The sequence below is a fragment of the Salmo trutta genome, chromosome 3, assembly GCF_901001165.1.
Source record: "Salmo trutta chromosome 3, fSalTru1.1, whole genome shotgun sequence".
Lineage (NCBI taxonomy): Eukaryota > Metazoa > Chordata > Actinopteri > Salmoniformes > Salmonidae > Salmo > Salmo trutta.
Window position 1 is genome coordinate 38185446 of NC_042959.1, and position 23952 is coordinate 38209397.

Consider the following 23952-nt stretch of genomic DNA (forward strand, 5'->3'; position numbering starts at 1 on the left):
CTTTTACTCAAGTATGACAATTGAGCACTTTTCCAACACTGGGTTTCACAAATATCTGGTGTTCCAGTGATGATTTGCAGTTACAGTCTTCCAGTGAGAAACTGAGGAAGTAGCTCTGTGCACTGTGTCTGTGTAAGCCTACCCTCATATTAATACGTATCAAATCCTATTAGGAATATTTATTTCCTTGCCTGATGTTGAACGCACAACTTGATTTTCCCAGAGCATTCCAGAGGATGTTAAACTAACAGTGGATGGAGGCCTTTCTGGGGAGTGTAAAGTAGCAAGTCAACATGGACCAGAATGGCACTCTGTTATTTTTATTTTTTATAAAAACACATTTCATATGTAAACGTCCTCATCAAAATAGATTTTGCAAACACTACACGAAAAGTATAGAAACCATTTTTATTACAAAAATATTATTGTACAGCACTAAATTTACATGAGCACCAGAGTGAGTTTGCATCATGCAATGTTTCAGAGTAACTGCATAAGATTAACGTGGCAATTTTAAAACACTTGGGTACTAGATTTATGACTACTTGAGGGTAGGGTGAATGACTCTTTGTTAAATTATCTTTGTAATAGTTGCCATGTTTTTCAAAAAATAAAAACATGTGAAATATATAAAGCATATGGTCAGATTCTTAATAAAATATGAGACAACTAGGCCAGTAAAATCTGTAATTCAACTTAACAATACAATCAACACTTGTCATATTTTTGTCTAAATTACCCATAGGTCAATCCAACCTGGAATAAGAATATAAGCCATTTAGGAGCCACTTTTATCCAAAGCAACTTACAGTCATGCGTGCATACATTTTACATATGGGTAGTCCCGAGAATCAAACCCACTAACCTGGCGTTACAAGCGTCATGCTCTACCAACTGAGCTACAGAAGAGTAATGTAGGTTACAAATAAATATAGAACAATAAAATAAAAACACAGCTAAATAGGTTTTTTTGTGAGTTTTAAAACCATTAGACAAAAGGTCCAGTACAATACTTGTCCTACCTTATACAACAATATACCTCACAAGAATTGTAAGTAATATACATATCTATAGCGCTGCAAAAGAACTTGGCATCTGATAGGCACTGTACAGGGTAAATAATAGTATTACTGCATTTTTCAGGCACAGTTGGATACATATTATACAATATCTGAATAAAAAAAATACTTTTTTCACCTCATCCATTCATCCATCCATCTAATTTCCCTGATGAGCTGTACTTTCCTACATGAAACACACACATTACAAAACCTCTTAAAAATAATACCACCTATTACAAAACAGAGGACACCACAGTTTGTGTTACTATTATGAGAATATAAAAGCTCGGAACACATTGTAAACATTTTGGCTAGATTTTGATTTGTCACAGTTACATTTTCAAATTTTTAAAAAGCTTATAAATCTTGAATTTTCCAATTTAGACAAGCTTAAAAGTTCCTCATATTACTTTACACTTTGAATGTTTGGATACAGGTACATGTTAAGATGAATGTTCATTTTTTTTTAATAGGGTTGGGGTCAATTCTATTAGAAACGCTAATTTGTGTAAATTGGATGTCCTTAACCTAAATTGAACCTAACCCTGATACTTCTCCCATTAACTAATGAATGATTTCTCCAGGGGTACATGCATCCAAACACACATCTAAATATTTAGGTTTTAAATTGAGTGCCCTGCATTTTGTTGTTTATATAGACATTCTATCATTTGTCCATTCCTTTCCATCCTTTAAAATACAATTCGCGTTTAATCTTAGTCTGATATTAAAAAAACATAAATTACTCGATAGCAAACATGGGAGGGTTTCCCTGCCCTGAGACATCTCAATGAAGCGGTATTAGCAGGCAGCTTAGTAACATTTGTCCATGCCTATCCCAGGATCCAACCTGGTAGGGCTTTTGCCACTGTATGGTGTGTTAACACTGCTTATCACGGGAGGTGTAGTTCAAATGAACTACAAGCCTTTCCTTGGTTCCATCTACCCGGCTCATTATCCCTTGCTCATAGTCCATTGTTGGGTCAGAATAGCAGCAGTGGCTAGGAAACAAGGCCATAGGTGTGGGGTGGGATGAGAAGGGGCTGGTTAGCACTGGTAGTGGAAGTGCTGGTGTTGATGGACCTTACCATCCACATGGGCGTGTGTGTGTGTGTGCGTGTGCATGTCTGTGTAAACCTTGGAGTAGATCTTAGGGGGCCCACTGAGGCCGGGGGTTCCTAGGCCCACCAGTCTCTGGCTGGGGTAGTCAGGGCTAGTCAGGGCACTACAGGGGGTGGTGGTGCTGGGCTCTTTGTCCGAGATGTGGTGGTCTCTGTGGACTACAGGTATGTGCCGGGGAGCCAGGGTGTTGTGGAGCCGACGGCTGTGGCACAGCCAGAGTACGATAGTGCCTACGATGAGGAGGGCTGCTGCAGGGATGCCGATGATCAGAGGCCAGGGCAGGCCGGAGCTCAGGTGGGGAGGCGTCACTGTGTTCTCCACCTGAGGGTCTGGACAGAGAGACAAATCGCAGTGATATGAGAGACAGCACTACAGATGTAAGCCTCCATCCCATCCCATGAATGGCTGTACTCACCTGGCAGCACAGTAAGGTAAGCACTGCGAAAGCTGTAGCCCATAGTGTTGGCTCCCAGGCAGATGTATATGCCAGCATCCTCATCGCGGGCCTTGACAATAGCCAACTTGTTGAGGTAGGAGCCGTCAGGCCGGGACCACACATCCCCTGTGGGCAGAACCACAAAATGCTGCCCTCCGACCTCCAGGGTGGAGTTATAGCGGTCCTGTGTGCCTGGGTCCACCCTCTTCAGCCACTGGACCACGGGCTTCACGTCACTGTGGACCTTACACTGGAAGGAGGCGGTGCCGCCATACTCCACGGTGGTGTTGACCGGGTGGGTGCCGGTCAGAACAGGCTTGCAATGAGAGCGCTCTGTAGGGAGAAGGACAGGAGTTTATAAGCATGTGAATCATAATGACAATACCACAATTCATTTGGCAACATATGGGAGGTCTGGGTATAAATTAAATTGGAGTGTGATGGAGGAAAAGGAAAAATTATTTGTTGTGGTGTTACCGATGACATCCAGCTTGTAGGTGGCATTGATGTGCCCTGCTGGGTTAGAGACGTGGCAAGTGTACTTGGCACTGTCCTGGGGCTGCAGGTTCTTCAGGGTGAGGGTCCACTGCGGGCGCTTGCCCTGCCGCGGGGGAGGCAGAGGGGTCTGGTCTTTCCACCAGGTAAAGACAGGGGGAGGGGTGCCCGTGGCCTGGCACTTGAGCCTCACCGAACTGCCCACCGGCTTGTACAGCACCCGCCTTCGCATCTTAGTGGGCTGGCTGAACCGAGGCTTCACTGCAGAGATAATACATCATGGAGGTTAGGTAACACAGATGTCAATAGCATTTAGATGACAACGTGTAGGAGTATTATAATGTAGTGAAGTGAAGCAGTGTGCCGCTCACCCCAGGGCTCTCCTGTAGGGTCAGGCTGGGTGAGCTCAGCGTTGGGTTCCAATACGGCAGGTGGAGCGTCGGTCTGGGTCGCTGCAGTGTCATCTGAAAAACACAAAAGTCATTGACTAAGGGTTAGCCTCTGTCACTCACTCACACACACACACACCCATGCGGGGAGTATGAAGATTGTTTCATAGCAACCCGACCCGTTTCATTTTCACCCAACTTTTCGCCTAAATCCAATGAAAAGGTGACATTTTTTGTTGATTTCACATTGAAGTTAACCAAACGTAAATCCAAATTAGACGTTGAACGGGACGTCTGTGCCCAGTGAGAAGTCTGAATAAATCTGATCGTAAGACTGTGGAAGACGACGCATTAGTCTAGTATCCAAAAAAAATCATCAAAGCAAAAAAGTTAGTGTTTATGTAATCTTTCAAAAACGGAATATTGCAGAAAAATTATGTACTCTCACGCTACAGAGCAAAGAAAGGCAATATAAAACCAATGGGTCAAAGAAAAGGGAGTTCTCCTACCCCCTGCCATTACCAGAAAGTATCGTTTAGATATTGCCACATAAATCTAGTGGTCAGTTATCGTTTCAGTGATGTGAGGTATTTCACCCAAGACCCAAGTCTTAATGTCTGAAAATGGCGTCATGTAAATCACACGGGGGTCTAGGGATGAGTGTAAACTGCTGAAGGATCTCTCAGATTTATTTGCCTTGCTTTGAGCTCCAACAGGACCCCTCTGTGTGACGCTGGATGAATGATTCTGCTCGGAGATCAGTGGACTGTGAGGTGTGTAAATGACTGCGTGTTTGGCTTTCAGAGCGTATGAAGTTTTACAACTCTATGGGAACGATAACCAGGCAAAGCGCTGGTATTATTCTAACTGGCTCTGTGAGGCAGGGGTGAGCAAACAGTGCCATATTATTGTTGCTTCTCTCAAGTTTCCACACTGTTTAAAACAAGACGGCGTGTTGACTTAACCCTGAGCTGGAAACCAATTAGCTGCCTTTAACCTAAACTGTGCAGGCAGGTCAGCAGGCAGGCAGGCACGGAGTCAGACAGGCAGGCAAACAGGCAGACGGACAGAGCTGAAAGAAAGTGCTGCTTTGTTTGGGCCCGACCCACAGGAATGCAGGAACCCTGAGTCCACTGCTGACTGAGCTAACACACACACACGTCAAAACTTTGGACACCCACTCATTCAAGGGTTTTTCTTTATTTTTACTATTTTCTATATTGTAGAATAATAGTGAAAACCTCAAAATATGAAATAACACATATGGAATCATATAGTAACCAAAAAAGTGTTCTTCAAAGTAACCACCCTTGATGACAGCTTTGCACACTCTTGGCATTCTCTCAACCAGCTTCACCTGGAATGCTTTCCCAACAGTCTTGAAGGAGTTCCCACATATGCTGAGCACTTGTTGGCTGCTTTTCCTTCACTCTGCGGTCCAACTCATCCCAAACCATCTCAATTGGGTTGAGGTCAGGTGATTGTGGAGGCCAGGTCATCTGATGCAGCACTCCATCACTCTCCTTCTTGGTCAAATAGCCCTTACACAGCCTGGAGGTGGTGTTGGGTCATTGTCCTGTTGAAAAACAAATGATAGTACCACTAAGTGCAAACCAGATGGGATGGCGTATCTCTGCAGAATGCTGTGGTAGTCATGCTGGTTACGTGTGCCTTGAATTCTAGAGTTCCTCTGTGGAGATGGGAGAACCTTCCAGAAGGACAATCATCCCTGCAGCACTCCACCAAGCAGGCCTTTATGGTAGAGTGGTCAGACGGAAGCCACTCCTCAGTAAAAGGCACATAACAGACCGCTTGGAGTTTGCCAAAAGGCACCTAAAGGACTCGCAGACCGTAAGAAACAAGATTCTCTGGTCTGTGTACTAAGCTGATTGTCCACAATGTCTGCTCTGCCTAGTCGTGTCTTATGCCAACATCCCTGTTGCCTGATGGAACCTCAGGTCACCAGGTATGAAGTGTCAAAGTCAGGTGTGTGTGCGCTTGTGTGTGTGTGCTTGTGTGCGTGTGGGCTTGTGTGCGTGTGGATACTGTTCTTTGTCCTGATTTAATCCTGGTGTTCTGGTCCAGAGGGCCATACGACAGCGCGCCCTGCTTAACACTGCGTAGTGAGGTACAGGAGAGTCAGGAGTGCCCAAAGCCAGCACCAAGTGTTTTTTTGCTAGCCCCCATTGTTGCTATTGGCCCAGGGTTCTGGGAGAGTAAGCCTGGGTGTAGCAACGGTTTCACTGGCACGGGAGAGGTGGCTATTCAGCAACACCGAGGTGGAATTAGGGGGGCATTATCTTGTCGAAAGAGGTCTTAGCCAGGGCTCATTCCTTTACTCTCTGTGTGCTGATGTTCTCTCGAAACAGGTGCAGAGGGACAGAACAGAGGTTTTCCCTTATGCAGCATTATTAGAACATTGGACCATTTCCTATGTATTGGATATGGCATTTTTCTGATACTATCTTTATACATTAAATACACATGATGCAATCTGTGACCAGTTTAAATTATTAGTTGGAAAAGTGACTGGTTGAAAAAGATTATCCAGTTCAAGAAAGTACGTCATACTTTCAGGCAGCTGTCAGTGGAATGGCCTGATGTGATGACTGAGGTAAAGCACGGCTTTACCTTACGGCTGGGTAGACGGCGCCAGCTCTGGCTCCTGTGTGTAGTGGAGCAGTGGAAAGGAAAGTGGTGCTGGACTGGTGTAGTGCTAGGCTGCTCCTGTCCAGGCCCACAGAAACATACACAGAGGGGCAGTGAGGGAGGGCAGAGGTGAGGGTGGAGGTGGAAACGGCGGGTCTGGGCGAGAGAGAGGGCGAAGGAGGGCAGCCCCAGTCCCAGCCCAGAAGCTCCCCTAACCCTCTTCATGTGGAAGGCATGTTTATAAGGTCCCATTTTATTCTTTCCTACTGGGAGAACTTTAAAGGGTCACCCCTCAAAAAGGCCCATTCTCCATTCCTACCGGGTACCCGTGTTCAAACATACGTGCCACTGTGTCTCATGAAGCACTCTCCATCTGAACACGGGCCCATATCGAATGCAAAACAAACATGGTTTCACAGTGATTTTCATTAGCGACGGCACAGCTGACTTTTGAAAATAACGGAACAGTTAGTTGTTCAATTTATCTTAGAAATTGAAAGAATAGAGTATTACGTGGCAGTTCCATTCCACACACCATGGTGATGGTGAACTATTACCAAAACAATAATGTTAATGAAGAGAAAATGAAGCAGAGGTGTTTTACCTTCCTTTCACAGGTCATAAGATTTAAGCCGTGATATGGACTTCAACTTGAGCAAAGCAATTCACAGACTAGAAAATAATCATAGAACTTGTCAAGAACATTAAAAGCAGTTCAGAAGATTTGAGGTTCAGATTTAAAATATAACAAAGCTTATTGTTCGATGTACAGTGCATTCGGAAAGTATTCAGACCCCTTGACTTTTTCCACATTTTGTTACGTTACAGCCTCATTTTAAAATTGATCAAAATAAAAATGTTCCTCATCAATCTACACACAATACCCCAGAATGACAAAGCAAAAACAGGTTCATAGAAATTTTAGCAAATGAATTAAACATAAAAAAACAGAAATACCTTATTTGCATAAGTATTCAGACCCGTTGCTATGAGACTCAAAATTGAGCTCAAGTGCATCCTGTTTCCCGTGATCATCCTTGAGATGTTCCTACAACTTTATTGGAGTCCACCTGTGGTAAATTCCATTGATTGGACATGATTTGAAAAAGCACACACCTGTCTATATAAGGTCCCACAGTTGACAGTACATGTCAGAGCCATGAGGTTGGGTCAGTCTGTTATATCTGGAGTATTTCGCCTGTCTTATCCAGTGTCCTGTGTGAATTTAAGTATGCTCTCTCTAACTCTCTCTCGGAGGACCTGAGCTCTAGGACCATGCCTCAGGACTACCTGACTCCTTGCTGTCCCCAGTCCACCTGGTCATGCTGCTGCTCCAGTTTCAACTGTTCTGCCTGTGGCTATGGAACCCTGACCTGCTCACCGGACGTGCTACCTGTCCCAGACCTGCTATTTTCAACTCTCTAGAGACAGCAGGAGCGGTAGAGATACACTGACATTTACTCCTGAGGTGCTGACCTGTTGCACCCTCTACAACCACTGTGATTATTATTATTTGACCCTGCTGGTCATCTGTGAACATTTGAACATCTTGGCCATGTTCTGTTATAATCTCCACCCGGCACAGTCAGAAGAGGACTGGCCACCCCTCATAACCTGGTTCCTCTCTAGGTTTCTTCCTAGGTTCTGGCCTTTCTAGGGAGTTTTTCCTAGCCACCGTGCTTCTACACCTGCATTGCTTGCTGTTTGGGATTTAAGGCTGGGTTTCTGTACAGCACTTTGTGACATCAGCTGATGTAAGAAGGGCTTTATAAATAAATTTGATTGAAATTTGATGAGGTTGATGGAATTGTCTGTAGAGCTCCAAAACAGGATTGTGTTGAGGCACAGATCTGGGGAAGGGTACAAAAAATATCTGCAGCATTGAAGGTCCTCAAAAACACAGTGGACTCCATCATTCTTAAATGGAAGAAGTTTGGAACCACCAAGACTCTTCCTAGAGCTGGCCACCTGGCCAAACTGAGCAATTGGGGGAGAAGGGCCTTGGTCAGGGAGGTGACCAAGAACCTGATGGTCACTCTGACAGAGCTCTAGAGTTCCTCTGTGGAGATGGGAGAACCTTCCAGAAGGACAACCCTCTCTGCAGCACTCCACCAACCAGGCCTTTATGGTGGAGTGGCCAGATAAAAGCCACTCCGCAGTAAAAAGCACATGACAGCCTGGTTGGAGTTTGCCAAAACGCATCTAAAGACTCTCAGACCATGACAAACAAGATTACATTTACATTTATATTTACGTCATTTAGCAGACGCTCTTATCCAGAGCGACTTACAAATTGGTGCATTCACCTTATGATATCCAGTGGAACAACCACTTTACAATAGTACATCTATATCTTTTTGGGGGGGAGGGTAGGGGGGAGGGTTAGAAGGATTACTTAATCCTATCCCAGGTATTCCTTAAAGAGGTGGGGTTTCAGGTGTCTCCGGAAGGTGGTGATTGACTCCGCTGTCCTGGCGTCGTGAGGGAGCTTGTTCCACCATTGGGGTGCCAGAGCAGCGAACAGTATTGACTGGGCAGAGCGGGAACTGTGCTTCCGCAGAGGTAGGGAGGCGAGCAGGCCAGAGGTGGATGAACGCAGTGCCCTTCTATGGGTGTAGGGACTGATCAGAGCCTGAAGGTACGGAGGTGCCGTTCCCCTCACAGCTCCGTAGGCAAGCACCATGGTCTTGTAGCAGATGCGAGCTTCAACTGGAAGCCAGTGGAGTGTGCGGAGGAGTGGGGTGACGTGAGAGAACTTGGGAAGGTTGAACACCAGACGGGCTGCGGCGTTCTGGATGGGTTGTAGGGGTTTAATGGCACAGGCAGGGAGCCCCGCCAACAGCAAGTTGCAGTAATCCAGACGGGAGATGACAAGTGCCTGGATTAGGACCTGCGCCGCTTCCTGTGTGAGGCAGGGTTGTACTCTGCAAATGTTGTGGAGCATGAACCTACAGGATCGGGTCACCACCTTCATGTTAGCGGAGAACGACAGGGTGTTGTCCAGGGACACGCCAAGGCTCTTAGCACTCTGGGAGGAGGACACAATGGAGTTGTCAACCGTGATGGTGAGATCATGGAACGGGCAGTCCTTCCCCGGGAGGAAGAGCAGCTCCGTCTTGCCGAGGTTCAGCTTGAGGTGGTGATCCGTCATCCACACTGATATGTCTGCCAGACATGCAGAGATGCGATTCGCCACCTGGTTATCAGAAGGGGGAAAGGAGAAGATTAATTGTGTCGTCTGCGTAGCAATGATAGGAGAGACCATGTGAGGATATGACAGAGCCAAGTGACTTGGTGTATAGCGAGAATAGGAGAGGGCCTAGAACTGAGCCCTGGGGGACACCAGTGGTGAGAGCACGTGGTGCGGAGACGGATTCTCACCACGCCACCTGGTAGGAGTGACCTGTCAGGTAGGACGCAATCCAAGAGTGAGCCGCGCCGGAGATGCCCAACTCAGAGAGGGTGGAGAGGAGGATCTGATGGTTTACAGTATCAAAGACAGCAGATAGGTCTAGAAGGATGAGAGCAGAGGAGAGAGAGTTAGCTTTAGCAGTGCGGAGAGCCTCCGTGATACAGAGAAGAGCAGTCTCAGTTGAATGACCAGTCTTGAAACCTGACTGATTTGGATCAAGAAGTCATTCTGAGAGAGATAGCAAGAGAGCTGGCCAAGGACGGCACGCTCAAGAGTTTCGGAGAGAAAAGAAAGAAGGGATACTGGTCTGTAGTTGTTGACATCGGAGGGATCGAGTGTAGGTTTTTTGAGAAGGGGTGCAACTCTCGCTCTCTTGAAGACGGAAGGGACGTAGCCAGCGGTCAAGGATGAGTTGATGAGCGAGGTAAGGTAAGGGAGAAGGTCTCCGGAAATGGTCTGGAGAAGAGAGGAGGGGATAGGGTCAAGCGGGCAGGTTGTTAGGCGGCCGGCCGTCACAAGTCGCAAGATTTCATCTGGAGAGAGTGGGGAGAAAGAGATCAAAGCATAGGGTAGGGCAATGTGAGCAGGACCAGCGGTGTCGTTTGACTTAACAAACGAGGATCGGATGTCGTCAACCTTCTTTTCAAAATGGTTGACGAAGTCATCTGCAGGCAGGGAAGGGGGGTGGGGAGGAGGATTCAGGAGGGAGGAGAAGGTGGCAAAGAGCTTCCAAGGGTTAGAGGCAGATGCTTGGAATTTAGAGTGGTAGAAAGTGGCTTTAGCAGCAGAAACAGAGGAAGAAAATTTAGAGAGGAGGGAGTGAAAAGATGCCAGGTCCGCAGGGAGGCTAGTTTTCCTCCATTTCCGCTCGGCTGCCCGGAGCCCTGTTCTGTGAGCTCGCAATGAGTCGTCAAGCCACGGAGCAGGAGGGGAGGACCGAGCCGGCCGGGAGGATAGGGGACATAGAGAGTCAAAGGATGCAGAAAGGGAGGAGAGGAGGGTTGAGGGGGCAGAATCAGGAGATTGGTTGGAGAAGGATTGAGCAGAGGGAAGAGATGATAGGATGGAAGAAGAGAGAGTAGCAGCAGAGAGAGAGCGAAGATTGCGACGGCGCAATACCATCTGAGTAGGGGCAGAGTGAGTAGTGTTGGAGGAGAGCGAGAGGGAAAAGGATACAAGGTAGTGGTCGGAGACTTGGAGGGGAGTTGCAGTGAGATTAGTAGAAGAACAGCATCTAGTAAAGATGAGGTCAAGCGTATTGCCTGCCTTGTGAGTAGGGGGGGACGGTGAGAGGGTGAGGTCAAAAGAGGAGAGGAGTGGAAAGAAGGAGGCAGAGAAAAATGAGTCAAAGGTAGACGTACGGAGGTTAAAGTCACCCAGAATTGTGAGGGGTGAGCCATCCTCAGGAAAGGAACTTATCAAGGCGTCAAGTTCATTGATGAACTCTCCAAGGGAACCTGGAGGGCGATAAATGATAAGGATGTTAAGCTTGAATGGGCTAGTGACTGTGATAGCATGGAATTCAAAGGAGGAGATAGACAGATGGGTCAGGGGAGAAAGAGAGAATGTCCACTTGGGAGAGATGAGGATTCCAGTGCCACCACCCCGCTGACCAGATGCTCTCGGGGTATGCGAGAACACGTGGTCAGACGAGGAGAGAGCAGTAGGAGTAGCAGTGTTTTCTGTGGTAATCCATGTTTCCGTCAGCGCCAAGAAGTTGAGGGATTGGAGGGTAGCATAGGCTGAGATGAACTCTGCCTTGTTGGCCGCAGACCGGCAGGTCCAGAGGCTGCCGGAGACCTGGAATTCCACGTGGGTCGTGCGCGCTGGGACCACCAGGTTAGAGTAGCAGCGGCCATGCGGTGTGAAGCATTTGTGTGGCCTGTGCAGAGAGGAGAGAACAGGGATAGACAGACACATAGTTGACAGGCTACAGGAGAGGCTACGCTAATGCAAAGGAGATTGGAATGAAAATTAACTAAACAACTGGGGAAGCGAGAGAGCAGGGCCTCCCTCACTAACCATTCACTGAAACGCTCAAATATAACTTTTCCAACTTCCACTTTAGAAATTATAATTGATGTAAACTACAGTGGTTCAATGTTTCCAGGAATAGATTCTCTGGTCTGATGAAACCAAGATTGAACTCTTTGGCCTGAATGCCAAGCGTCACGTCTGGAGGAAATCTGGCACCATCCTTACTGTGAAGCAAGGTGGTGGCAGCATCATGCTGTGGGGATGTTTTTCAGAGGCAGGGACTGGGAGACTAGTCAGGATCGAGGGAAAGATGAACGGAGCAAAGTACAGAGAGATCCTTGATGAGATCCTCCCTGCTTTATAGCACTCAGGACCTAAGACTGGGGTGAAGGTTCAACTTCCAACAGGACAACAACCCTAAGCACACGGCCAAGATAACGCCGGAGTGGCTTTGGGACAAGTCTCTGAATGTCCTTTAGTGGCCCACCCAGAGCCCGGACTTGAACCCGATCGAACATCTCTAGAGAGACCTGAAAATAGCTGTACAGCGACGCTCCCCATCCAACCTGACAGAGCTTGAGAGGATCTGCAGAGAAGAATGGGAGAAATTCCCCAAATTCAGGTGTGCCAAGCTTGTAGCGTCATACCCAAGACTCGAGGCTGTAATCAAAGGTGCTTCAACAAAGTACTGAGTAAAGGGTCTGAATATTTCACGTTTACATTTTTTATACATTTTGACTGGGATTTTTTGCTTTGTCATTTATGGGGTATTCTGCGTAGACTGTGGAATAAGTAAGGGGTCTGAATACTTTCTGAATGCACTGTATGACTCAAGTTCATCAATTATCAAGACTCAATTACAAATCTCATTGAGCCATGTTTCTTTCAATGTGAAATAGACATACAGTATTTAGGTGCCGATACCCATTTCCAGCAGGACACATCTGACTGAGTGTCTGTTCTGGCTCACGTCAATTGAAACCAGAGAGAGAGAGAGAGAGAGAGAGAGGCAGGCAGAACGGCAGTCAGGAAAATTAGAAAGCGTCGTCAGCGTCAGTCCACACAGCATGAGCGGAAAGGCTAATTAGAAGTCTCCTTGTATCTTTTATAGAGCTATAAGCGTTTTGCAGCAGCAGGCGCATGGCGACTCCATAGGAAATTACCCCCACCTAACGTGCCTTTTCTTTTCTTCTCTGTTGTGCCTGGCTGAGGGGCGAGGTGGGGCATGGAGGGGGAGAAGGGGCGGGCCCCGGTGCATCCTCCCTGTTAAGGTCCCAGCCCAGGCCCCCAGTGAGTCAACCACCATGAAAATCTGGATGAAAGCTGCTTTAATGTGGCGACCCCGTCAAGGTGGCTAATTTGCAACCTTCCAGTTTAATTAAACCCTTGGATCAAACCCTTGGATCTAACAGTAGAAAAGCAGAGGCTGGCAGGGTTCTGTTGGGTCATGGAGGGCCTAGCTAGCCACCCAGGGCCTGGGGGATGTGGGGGAGGCTTGTGGACCACTGGTTAGAGATTGGGGGATAGGGGTCTGAAAGTGAGGGGTTATATTGGAGTAATGTTGACTTTAAGCTGAAAAGCTACACTTGTAAGTAGAATTATTATGGATCTGGACAGCATCTGTTCTGAGCTGTTCTCACTAACATTAAATGAAAACAGATAAGAGCGTAAGGGTGTCATTGGTACAGAGAGCATATTAATGGTTGCACAATGATAAGTGCACCATATTACATATTGTACTGGATCTCCAAAAAAAATGTAACTTTTACATTATCGTGCAGTTTATCAATAAAATGGTCCGACGGTGATGTGAACATACTCGGCATTCATATTCTGAAAGAAAGAAATGATCTCACTACAATACATTTCAATAGAAAGTTAGCTAAATAAAATAAGATTGTGCTATCATGGAAAGGACAACACCGATCTATTTGTGGAAAAATCACCATGATTAATTATTTTGTCATATCCCTGTTTATTTATTTACTCATGGCCAGGCCTACACTTAACGACTTGTTTTTAAAAAATTATATGAGCAAAAAATATTCCACTTTATTTGGAAAGGCAAGGCAAACAAAATTAAATGAGCCTGTTTATATGATGAATATGAATTTGGAGGGCAGAAATGATGAAATATTAAAGCATTGTACCTCTCACTAAAGGCTTCAATCATACAAAAAAATATACTTAAACTGAACTTGTTCTCTAGTAGATTAGTAAGAATAGCTCACCCAGGGTTAAACATTTTTGTCTTTTCCCCTTCATTCAGATTATAACCTCTCACTTTCGGTTACTTGAAAATGAAATAATCTCCAAAACATCGCTATTTTAATCCACCAGAAAAGACAGAACAAATATTACAACAAATATTATGCATTACCGCAGAAATAGAGGAGGCAAGTGGAAAGAGGTTCTGCATTAAAGACCAAAATTGGCTAAAGAAAATTGTGATAAATAAAAAAAGTATACCAGTTTCATATAAGGACCCCAAAAAAATGACAGCTGCACAGTCCAGGTTGCAAAATAGTTGGGAGGAGATTTTTGATGTACCAATTCCATGGCACATGGTTTATGAACTGATACACAAAACCATGCCGGATTCAAAACGTAAGAGTTTTTCAATTTAAATTATACAAAATTCTTGCAACCAATAGAATGTTATATATATGGGGGATACAACCATCCCAGCTCTGCAGATTTTGCTGCAAAGAGACAGAATCATTAGATCACTTGTTTTAGTACTGCCCATATGTAGCTTGTTTTTGGTCACAGATTCAGAAATGTCTGAAAAAAATTCAACATTTATTTGGAGCCAACTCTCCAAATAGCACTGCTGGGTGATTTGATAAATCATAGTCAATTGATCAATAATCTAATAATACACCAAGCAAAGTTGTTTATCTTTAATTTACAATCTGTAGGAACTATGAGAATAGAAAGGTTTAGAACTTTTGTGAAACATCACCGCACAGTGGGAAAATGTATGGCAGCTAGAAATCAAAACTGGATGGTCTTCAGAGATAGATTGGAGGGAATCTGAAGACTGGGACTAAAAACAAACAAAAGATAACTAATGTAAAATATACTGTCTGTGAAATGTATAAGCTGGAAGTGGAAGCCTAATTATTGTTTGATCATTCAAATAAGGGGATTAAAAAAATAAAAAAAAAGAATTATCTGGGCAAGTCAAATTATTTACAATGATGGCCTTGTTCAGGGGTAGAACGACAGATTTTTACCTTGTCAGCTCGAGGATTCGATCTTGCAACCTTTCGGTTACTAGTCCAATGCTCTAACCACTAGGCTACCTGCCGCCCCAGGTTAGTAAGGGTTAGTGGAAAAAAATAAAGAAGGAAAATATATTTTAAAACCATATATTTCAAATATTATATATGCGGGATTGGAAATGATGCAGACAATTACATTGATAGAAGCCACAATCTGCAATATTAAAGCTGATCTTTATAAATTATTACACAATGAATATTCCTTGTATTGCAATTAAAATGTGGTATTGTTTTGACTAATACTAATGTTAACCTTGACCATGAACCCTTCTGGCTCTCAGCCAAACCCTCTCCTAGCCTTACTATAATCTTTAACGTATTTACATATTTAACCTAAACCTCACCCACATCCTGGCACTATCTTTAACCCTAACCTCCCTATGGCATTTGCCCTTGCCCTAGGTCTCAAAGTCTAGACAGAACTGACTCCCTCACTGCTTGTCCTGCTACCCACACTTATTTACAACGGAGAACTCTTTCTCTGTGTCTCTCTTTGTTCAACTTAATTTCAAATGAGACCGAATGGTTTCAATTTCATCAAACATCCTTTAATCTTTCCTGCCCCCCCAACAAAGGCCTTTCTTCCACTACTCACAAGCATGGATTCATTTGTGTCCATATGTGTTTGTGCTTTGAACTTGCCTCAACTTCCCTACAATGAATGAGGGAAAAAAACATGTTCTAGGAGGCCCGGGTGGGTCGGGTTGTCGTGGGGTTCGGTGTTACACTAGCAGTAATCACAATTAGAAATTAGATCATTGTCACGTCGGTGGAAACATGATCAAAGGGGCGACTCTCTCCCTCACGCGCATATTTCACTGTTCGGATGAGTTAGTGTAACGTCTCCAGTTTCAACTGTAGCACCGAAACCACTACTCACTGTCAAGAGCTTTTTATCTCTCAACGCGTTAACGACTCACAAATATTACCTCGCCGATAGTTCACGGGCCGTTAAGAGAGACAAGAAACAGGGAGCTGCCTGGAAAAATACGTGTAAATCATTCTCGCTCCAAATATTGCCTGGCTTGGAAAGAACAGGGAGGGAAAGAGAGAAAAGCTATGGATTTAAAAGGCAACGGATAGGGGTTTGTGGTGGTAACTGTTGAGTCACTCTATTTCCAGGAGTATGGTCAGTTAGGTGGAGGGCGGAAACTGGAGGAGGGTGTGTTCAGTTTTAACCACACTGAGTAATTTATTAACACTGGTGGCTGTGACTCCTGGCAACTAACCCCCCCCGTTTTCCTTTAACATGGCACAACCCAAAGTGTACCTGCGTTTCTGACAAACTCCACTGTGGCCGCAGCAGACTGAACCCCCCCCAAGCCTGCCTGCCTGCCCCCGTCCGTCTCATATAAGCATTCTAGAGCTGGGCCTGCCAGTGTAATTTCGATACAATTATCCATTTAGGTGAGGGAGGCGTGGGCTAAACTGCAACACATGTACCTCACCGCCTGCAAACAAAGAACAAAAGGTCTGGGGCTGGAGCTGCTCCACCAGGCCCTCTATAAAACCTTCAGCCCTAACTCACTGACCGACTGTCAGACCGCACTCGCCTCCCGTCTGACCAGAATCCACAGTCTCATAGTCATAGAATAGAATGCCTCTCTCTCTCCTACCATGTGTGGTTGTTTAGAGTCAACATTTACACAGGGCATATATAGAACAGCAAGGTCATGCAAGCCAAATAGACTAATCTGCCTAGTATCGAATTATACATAAATGCGCTTCCATTTCTGTTTCAGGGGGTCTAGTAGACTTCCGTTGCCTCTTGTATTGGTATGGTATGTGACCCAGAACTGGGGCAACAACTGTTACTGACTCCATCCCTTATTTACAACTGTCTCGTTCCTGCAGAATTCCCAAGCGAAGCACTAGTGCTGAGCATTAACAATGTTGGCTGCGTGCGGCCTGGCCCTAAAACAACAGGCTTACACAGCAGGGGACTGTATTCCTGCAGACTAAGGGACCACCAAGGCTACAGCCAGGGGTGCAGCCAGTGGTAGGCTACAGCTAGGAATAGGGGTACAGCCAGTCAGGCCCTGGGGGAGATGGAGGGGCCATGGGGCTCGGGTGCTGTGAGTGGGACACTGGGGACTAGGGAGGGAAATTGAGTGATGAAGGATTTGTCCCCCTGCCGGACAGGATATCCAGAGTGAGTGGTGGGAAGCTCACCAGAGGTCAGGGTCAAGCTTTACCTCTCCTGAACTCTGACAGCTTCCAAATGTTTTAAACATCCCCTGACAAATTAACACTTTTACTACCATGGCGGTAAAAAGAGGGAGACATTGTAAATCCTTGTCTTTGCAAAGGAGCAGCACATAACGCAGCAGCAACAACCCAGCAGTACTTACCCAGCAGTGTGAGATTGGACCTGTGTTTATGATGTCATTAAAACATAACATGCAGCTGCAAAAATGCAAGTCAAGAGCACAACTAATACCTATGGGGTAATTTTCTGCTGCCACTATTGTGGGAAAAACATGTTTCTATTTACACTTGTGTGCAGAAAAGCACAAAGAAAAAGTACTTCAGTAAGAACTGTGGTCTATGTGTTAAAAAATAGTTTTAAATTACTGTTACCTCACTCGGGTTTACAGCCAAATTATCACACCGAGGCATCAAGAGCCAAGAACAGAATATCAGCTACAGGGATAAAATTACATTTTTATGACAAGTATGCTCTACTCAGTGTGTTGCAGGCTTGCAGCAGTCATTAAAAAAAAGGGATCGGAACTTGAGGTTAGACTTGCCTCTCTGCCCGTGCTTGCTATGAGGAGGAGTTGATAAGATTGGAGACATGTTGACAACAAGTGCTATTGAAAGTCACCAAATACACTATATACAAATGTATGAAGACACCCCTTCAAATTAGTGGATTCGGTTATTTCAGCCACACCCGTTGCTGACAGGTGCATAAAATTGAGCACACAGCCATTCAATCTCCATAGACAAACATTGGCAATAGAATGGCCTTACTGAAGAGCTGTGACTTTCAACATGGCACCGTCATAGGTTTCCAACAAGTCAGTTCATAAAATTTCTGCCCAGCTAGAGCTGCCCCGGTCAACTGTCAGTGCCATTCTTGTGAAATGGAAATGTCTAGGAGCAACAACGGCTCAGCCGCGAAGTGGTAGGCCACACAAACTCACAGAATGGGACCGCCAAGTGCTGAAGGTTGTAACACTCACTACCGAGTTTCAAACTGCCTCTGGAAGCAACGTCAGCACAATAACTGTTTGTCAGGAGCTTCATAAAATGGGTTTCCAAGGCTGAGCAGCCGCACACAAGCCTAAGATCACCACGTCAGCTGGAGTGGTGTAAAGCTAGCCGCCATTGGAATCTGGAGCAGTGGAAACGTGTTCTCTGGAGTGATGAATCCCACTTCACCATCTGGCAGTCCGATGGATAAATCTGGGTTTGGCGGATGCCAGGACAACGCTACCTGCCTGAATGCATAGTGCCAACTGTAAAGTTTGGTGGAGGAGGAATAACGGTCTGGGGCTGTTTTTCATGGTTCGGGCTAGGCCCCTTAGTTCCAGTGAAGGGAGATCTTAACGCTACAGCATACAATAACATTCTAGACGATTCTGTGCTTCCAACTTTGTGGCAACAGTTTGGGGAAGGACCTTTCCTGTTTCAGCAGAACAATGATCCCCATACACAAAGCGAGGTCCATACAGAAATGGTTTGTTGAGATCGGTGGAAGAACTTGACTGGCCTGCACAGAGCCCTAACCTCAACCATAAGACTCCTGAACAGGTGTCCCGCCACCTGCCAAACCCCGCTTTTACACTGCTGCTACTCTCTGTTTATCGTCTATGCATAGCCACTTTAACTATACCTACATGTACATATTACCCCAATTAGCCCGACTAACCGGTGCCCCCGCACATTGACTACTGTACCACCTGTATATAGCCTCGCTACTGTTATTTTCACTGTCATTTTACTTTGTATTTCTTTACTTATCTATTGTTTACCTAATGCCTACTTTTTACTTAACAATTGCACTGTTGGTTAGGGCTTGTAAGTAAGCATTTCACTGTAAGGTCTACACCCGTTGTATTCGGGGCACGTGACAAACTTTAATTTGAACCCCATCGAACACCTTTGGGATGAATTGGAATGCCGACAGCAAGCCAGGCCTAATCACCCAACATCAGTGCCGACCTCACTAATGCTCGTGGCTAAATGGAAGCAAGTCCCCATAGCAATGTTCCAACATCTAGTGGAAAGCCTTCCTAGAAGAGTGGAGGCTGTTAAAGCAGCAAAGGGGGGGGACCAACTCCATATTATTGCCCATGATTTTTACTTTTGGTCATGTAGTGTACCTCTGTGTTGAATACTTAAATGGGAAGTGCACACACTGATTTAGACTCGTTCTTTGGCTTGCTCCTCAAGAAATGCTGGCGGCCATGACAGAAGCCAAACATGAGTTGGCTTAGAGGTGTGGCTTGATGTGGTTGTTTCTTGGGTGTGCCCTTGTCACCACCAAGACACACCCATCTGTCAGAACCTTGCCTACAGCCATTTCCCCTTCTTCGATGAGGTTTAACAGCGGTTGGCATCCAATAAATGTTGCATTGCTGCCACCAACTAGACTGGAATATAACTCCCTTATACCTTGCTTGAAAAAGTAAATCAACAAATACCCTACCATCTAACCCTACACTCATTAAAAACCTATCTAGTCCTACCTCAAGCCAACAGTCTGAAAGAACGGGACACCACCACTCAACACACCCTGTAAGTCTTCTGATGTCAAATCTTGTACACCCAAATATTTCTCTGCAGTTGCCACCACTACCTCTATTTTCTGCGACTTAAGTTCCATCCCTGCAGTAGTTGATAACCATTGCTATGGATGCTAAATAGCCAATCACATATCACTCTTTGGTCTTTCCCTCTGTACTGATACAGATCTAGTACACACACAACTCCCCCTAGAACCATCCTCTTCAACTTTCTTCACTGCCTCAGCATACGACACCCTCTGCCTTACTCTAACCCTGGTAACCTCAACCTGCCTCTCTCGCAGCGGACACTTCAGATTCCCAACCCTACCGGGCACCCCTACAATTAACACATACTGCTTCTTTCCCCAATGCTACACATTCGTTTGTCTCCCTTCTGCACACTTCTCACACCTCGGAACCTCCCTCCTGCACACTGCTGCTACATTCCCATAAGCTTGACACCTGTAACAATGTAATGTATTTGGCACATAAGCTCGTATGGGATAACATTAATTTGTCGGGCAGGGACTCAACATCAAAACTCAAAAGAACAGACAATGACTCTTCTGTTTCACCACTCACGCCACCCTTTCTGTGTCACACCAAATTACAAGCATCACAAACACTGGGAATCTTCCCCTTCAGCTGGTCCACTTTCACCACTACCACAGTAATCACTCCTTTCAATTTGCTCGAGAGCAAAACAAGTCACATCTCTTGTCCCAATTAACACAAAACCACATCAGGTTACCTTCACTGATTCCAGAGCAGCCAATCGTTTTCACCCACCCTGAAATCACAAAAGGCAGGGGTCCACCTTCTACAAAAATGTCACAGACTCATCTTTATCCTCTGAGGATTTCACCACACCTGCTACCTCCAATAATTCGCCCTCAATTCCATTTCTCCTCCAGACGTCGATCTGGAATTCGACTCATTCTGCTTACACTTTCTACCATTCTTCTTCAACAAACCATCTGCCTTTTTTCTAAAAGAATGTACCCGACTCAAGCTCACCCTCTTCGACTTCCTCTGCCTATATGTCTCCTTATGATAATATTGTACTTCTCCTAACATATATTTCATTTTTCCCTCTCAGGGGACACACTTCCAGCTGTTTTCCCCCACTCAACCACAACAAACAAACCCCCTGCACGTTGAGTTCAACAACTACAGGCAGATAGATGTATGGTGAGATGTCAGACGAAGCTTTGAATAGGTCAGTAGCCCACAGAGTAATATGAGAATGCAATTGCTGAATAAACAACCCTTTACATAATACAATAGTAGCAGTGTTCAGCTAATATAACAATGTGCACCTTTCATTGTCATTCCCAGCTGATGCAGATACTGTGCCTCTCCATTTTACATTACATTTACATTTTACATTTTAGTCATTTAGCAGACGCTCTTATCCAGAGCGACTTACAGTAGTGAATGCATACATTTCATAAAAAATTTTTTTGTACTGGCCCCCCGTGGGAATCAAACCCACAAACCTGGCGTTGCACACACCATGCTGGCGTTGCAAACACCATGCTCTACCAACTGAGCCACAGGGAACTCTCCCTCCCCATATTGACGGATACCATTCAATTCAATAATACAAAAGACAATACAAGTCAAAGTTGTGTCTAGTAAAAATGTTATGCCAAGTGCCAGGTCTCTCTCCATTTACAGACATCAGTTTCAAGCCCGTCTGTCAGTCTGGACATCACATCATCTTGCAAGTCTCCATGTGTTGGCTCCATACATGTTTCTGTGAGCACATAGTCACTGTTCTGTTAACAGTGGTAGTTAGGATAGGTAATATCTGACACACAAACAGGTACTATGTTGAAGTTTGAACAGGTCAGACTAAACATACCTAATTATGGTCTCCCCATCACGATGGTTGGTGAGCAGGCAAGAGGTGAGGCCTTAGCCAGTGCCCCATTGATGGGCATGGCAGCGTGGATCAGCTCCTGGCCCCTCATTACAGATACTGGTCGGTCACACACACACAAAGCCCTGATTACGTTATTAATGGTTGTTATGATTAGCCTGGCGGAACCAACCTGATCACTGCATTCACCTTTCTATTTCACTTCAGATATCATGATATCAGAAGTGAAATAGAATGGTAAACGCGGTGATCTGGTTGGTTCCAACAGGCTAGATTATGAAAGTGAATTGGGACAAAACTCGAAACTGTTTTGACCTTCGACCAGGTCAAATTTCACCAACCTGATTCCATTTATAGGAAAGCACACTGCAAGGGCATGTCTACGTGATGCTGAGAGTTCCCTTGCTGGTCTTTTCTATGTTGCATGTTCGGCTGCAAACTGGACATCTCTCGAACAACTGCAGCAGGCAATCCTTATAAACACCCCCTCATCTTATGAGGTGGTGTTGACTGGGAGGGCTTGTGACATGGGGACAGCCAAGTACAAAGGTTTTTGATAATGCACTTCACAACCAAAATGACTCTACTACTTGTATCTGCTTGGCTGGGCAATTAACCTACTAGTTCATCAAACCGGGTATTTTTTCACACAACACACATTAACATTGTTGATGAAGCCGTCTGTGTCATCAGGGCAGTAACTCGGGTCAAGCTAATTCTAGGTCGTCACTAGTTACCACAGCCACAAAGTCCTACAGCCTGCCTATTTCTACAATTTCTCTTCTTCAAATGTGATTTTAAACCTAACCATATTAACCCTAACCTTAGTCAGACTGCAAACCTTATGCCTAACACTAAATTAGGGGTGTCAAACATACGAGGGGGTCCAATCCAGCCTGCGGGTGGTTTGAATATAAAATATGATAAAAAAATGACATTGTAGAATAATAGTGAAGACAAAAAAACTATGCAATAATACATATGGAATCATATAGTAACCACAAAAAGTGTTCTTCAAAGTAACCACCCTTTGCATTGATGACAGCTTTGCACACTCTTGGCATTCTCTCAACCAGCTTCACCTGGAATGCTTTCCAACAGTCTTGAAGGAGTTCGCACATATGCTGAGCCCTTGTTGGCTGCTTTTCCTTCACTCTGCAGTCCAACTCATTCCAAACCATTTCAATTGGGTTGAGGTCAGGTGATTGTGGAGGCCATGTCATCCGATGCAGCACTCCATCACTCTCCTTCTTGGACAAATAGTCCCTACACAGCTTGGAGGTGGTGTTGGGTCATTATCCTGTTGAAAAACAAATGATAGTCCCACTAAGCCCAAACCAGATGGGATGGCGTATCGCTGCAGAATGCTGTGGTAGCCATGCTGATTAAGTGTGCCTTGAATTCTAAATAAATCACAGACAGTGTCACAAGCAAAGCACCCCCACACCATCACATCTCACGGTGGGAACCACACATGGAGATAATCCGTTCACTTACTCCGTGTCTCACGAAAACATGGCGGTTGGAACCAAAAATCTCAAATTTGGACTCATCAGACCAAAGGACAGATTTCCACCAGTCTAATGTCCATTGCTCAGGTTTCTTGGCCCGAGCAAGTCTCTTCTTCTTATTGGTGTCCTTTAGTAGTGGTTTCTTTGCAGCAATTCGACCATGAAGGCCTGATTCAAACAGTCTCCTCTGAACAGTTGATGTGGAGATGTGTCTGTTACTTGAACTCTGTGAAGCATTTATTTGGGCTGCAATTTCTGAGGCTGGTAACTCTAATGAACTTATCCTCTGCAGCAGAGGTGACTATGGGTCTTCCTTCCCTGTGGCGGTCCTCATGAGAGTCAGTTTCATCATAGCGCTTGATGATTTTTGCAACTGCACTTGAAGAAACTTTCAGAGTTCTTGACATTTTCCGTTTTGACTGACCTTCATGTAATGATGGACTGTCGTTTCTCTTTGCTTATTTGAGCTGTTCTTGCCATGATATGGACTTGGTCTTTTATCAAATAGGGCTATCTTCTGTATACCACCCCTACCTTGTCACAACACAACTGATTGGCTCAAACACATTAACTTCTCTAGGGTAGGGGGCAGTATTTTGATGTCCGGATGAAAGGCGTGCCCGTAGTAAACTGCCTGCTACTCAGGCTCAGAAGGTAGGATATGCATATTATTAGCAGATTTGGATAGAAAACACTCTGAAGTTTCTAAAACTGTTTGAATGATGTCTGTGAGTATAACAGAACTCATATGGCAGGAAAAAACCTGAGAAAAATCCAACCAGGAAGTGTGGAAATCTGAGGTTTGTAGTTTTTCAAGTGATTGCCTATACAGTATACAGTGACTTAGGGTTCATTTTGCACTACCTAAGACTTCCACTAGATGTCAACAGTCTTTAGAACATTGTTTCATGCTTATACTGTTACTGGGGAAAGAATAAGAGGTCCTGGAAGTACATGAGTGAGAAAATGACATGGGCTCAGAGGCGCGCGCT

At 45.1% G+C, this 23952-nt stretch overlaps 1 protein-coding gene across 3 annotated transcripts in view; it reads right to left on the reverse strand.

Moving 5' to 3' along the window:
* Positions 1 to 304: 304 nt before the first annotated feature.
* Positions 305 to 23952, reverse strand: part of LOC115174884 (fibroblast growth factor receptor-like 1) — a 61885-nt gene continuing 38237 nt past the window's right edge. For all 3 annotated transcript variants that reach the window (XM_029733889.1, XM_029733882.1, XM_029733898.1), the window contains 4 exons: positions 3486 to 3578; positions 3097 to 3375; positions 2599 to 2952; positions 305 to 2512 (listed from right to left, as the gene is read on the reverse strand). In XM_029733889.1, the coding sequence (XP_029589749.1) occupies positions 2109 to 2512; positions 2599 to 2952; positions 3097 to 3375; positions 3486 to 3578 (1130 nt within the window). In that variant the 3' untranslated portion in view covers positions 305 to 2108. The remainder of the gene's footprint in view (positions 2513 to 2598; positions 2953 to 3096; positions 3376 to 3485; positions 3579 to 23952) is intronic.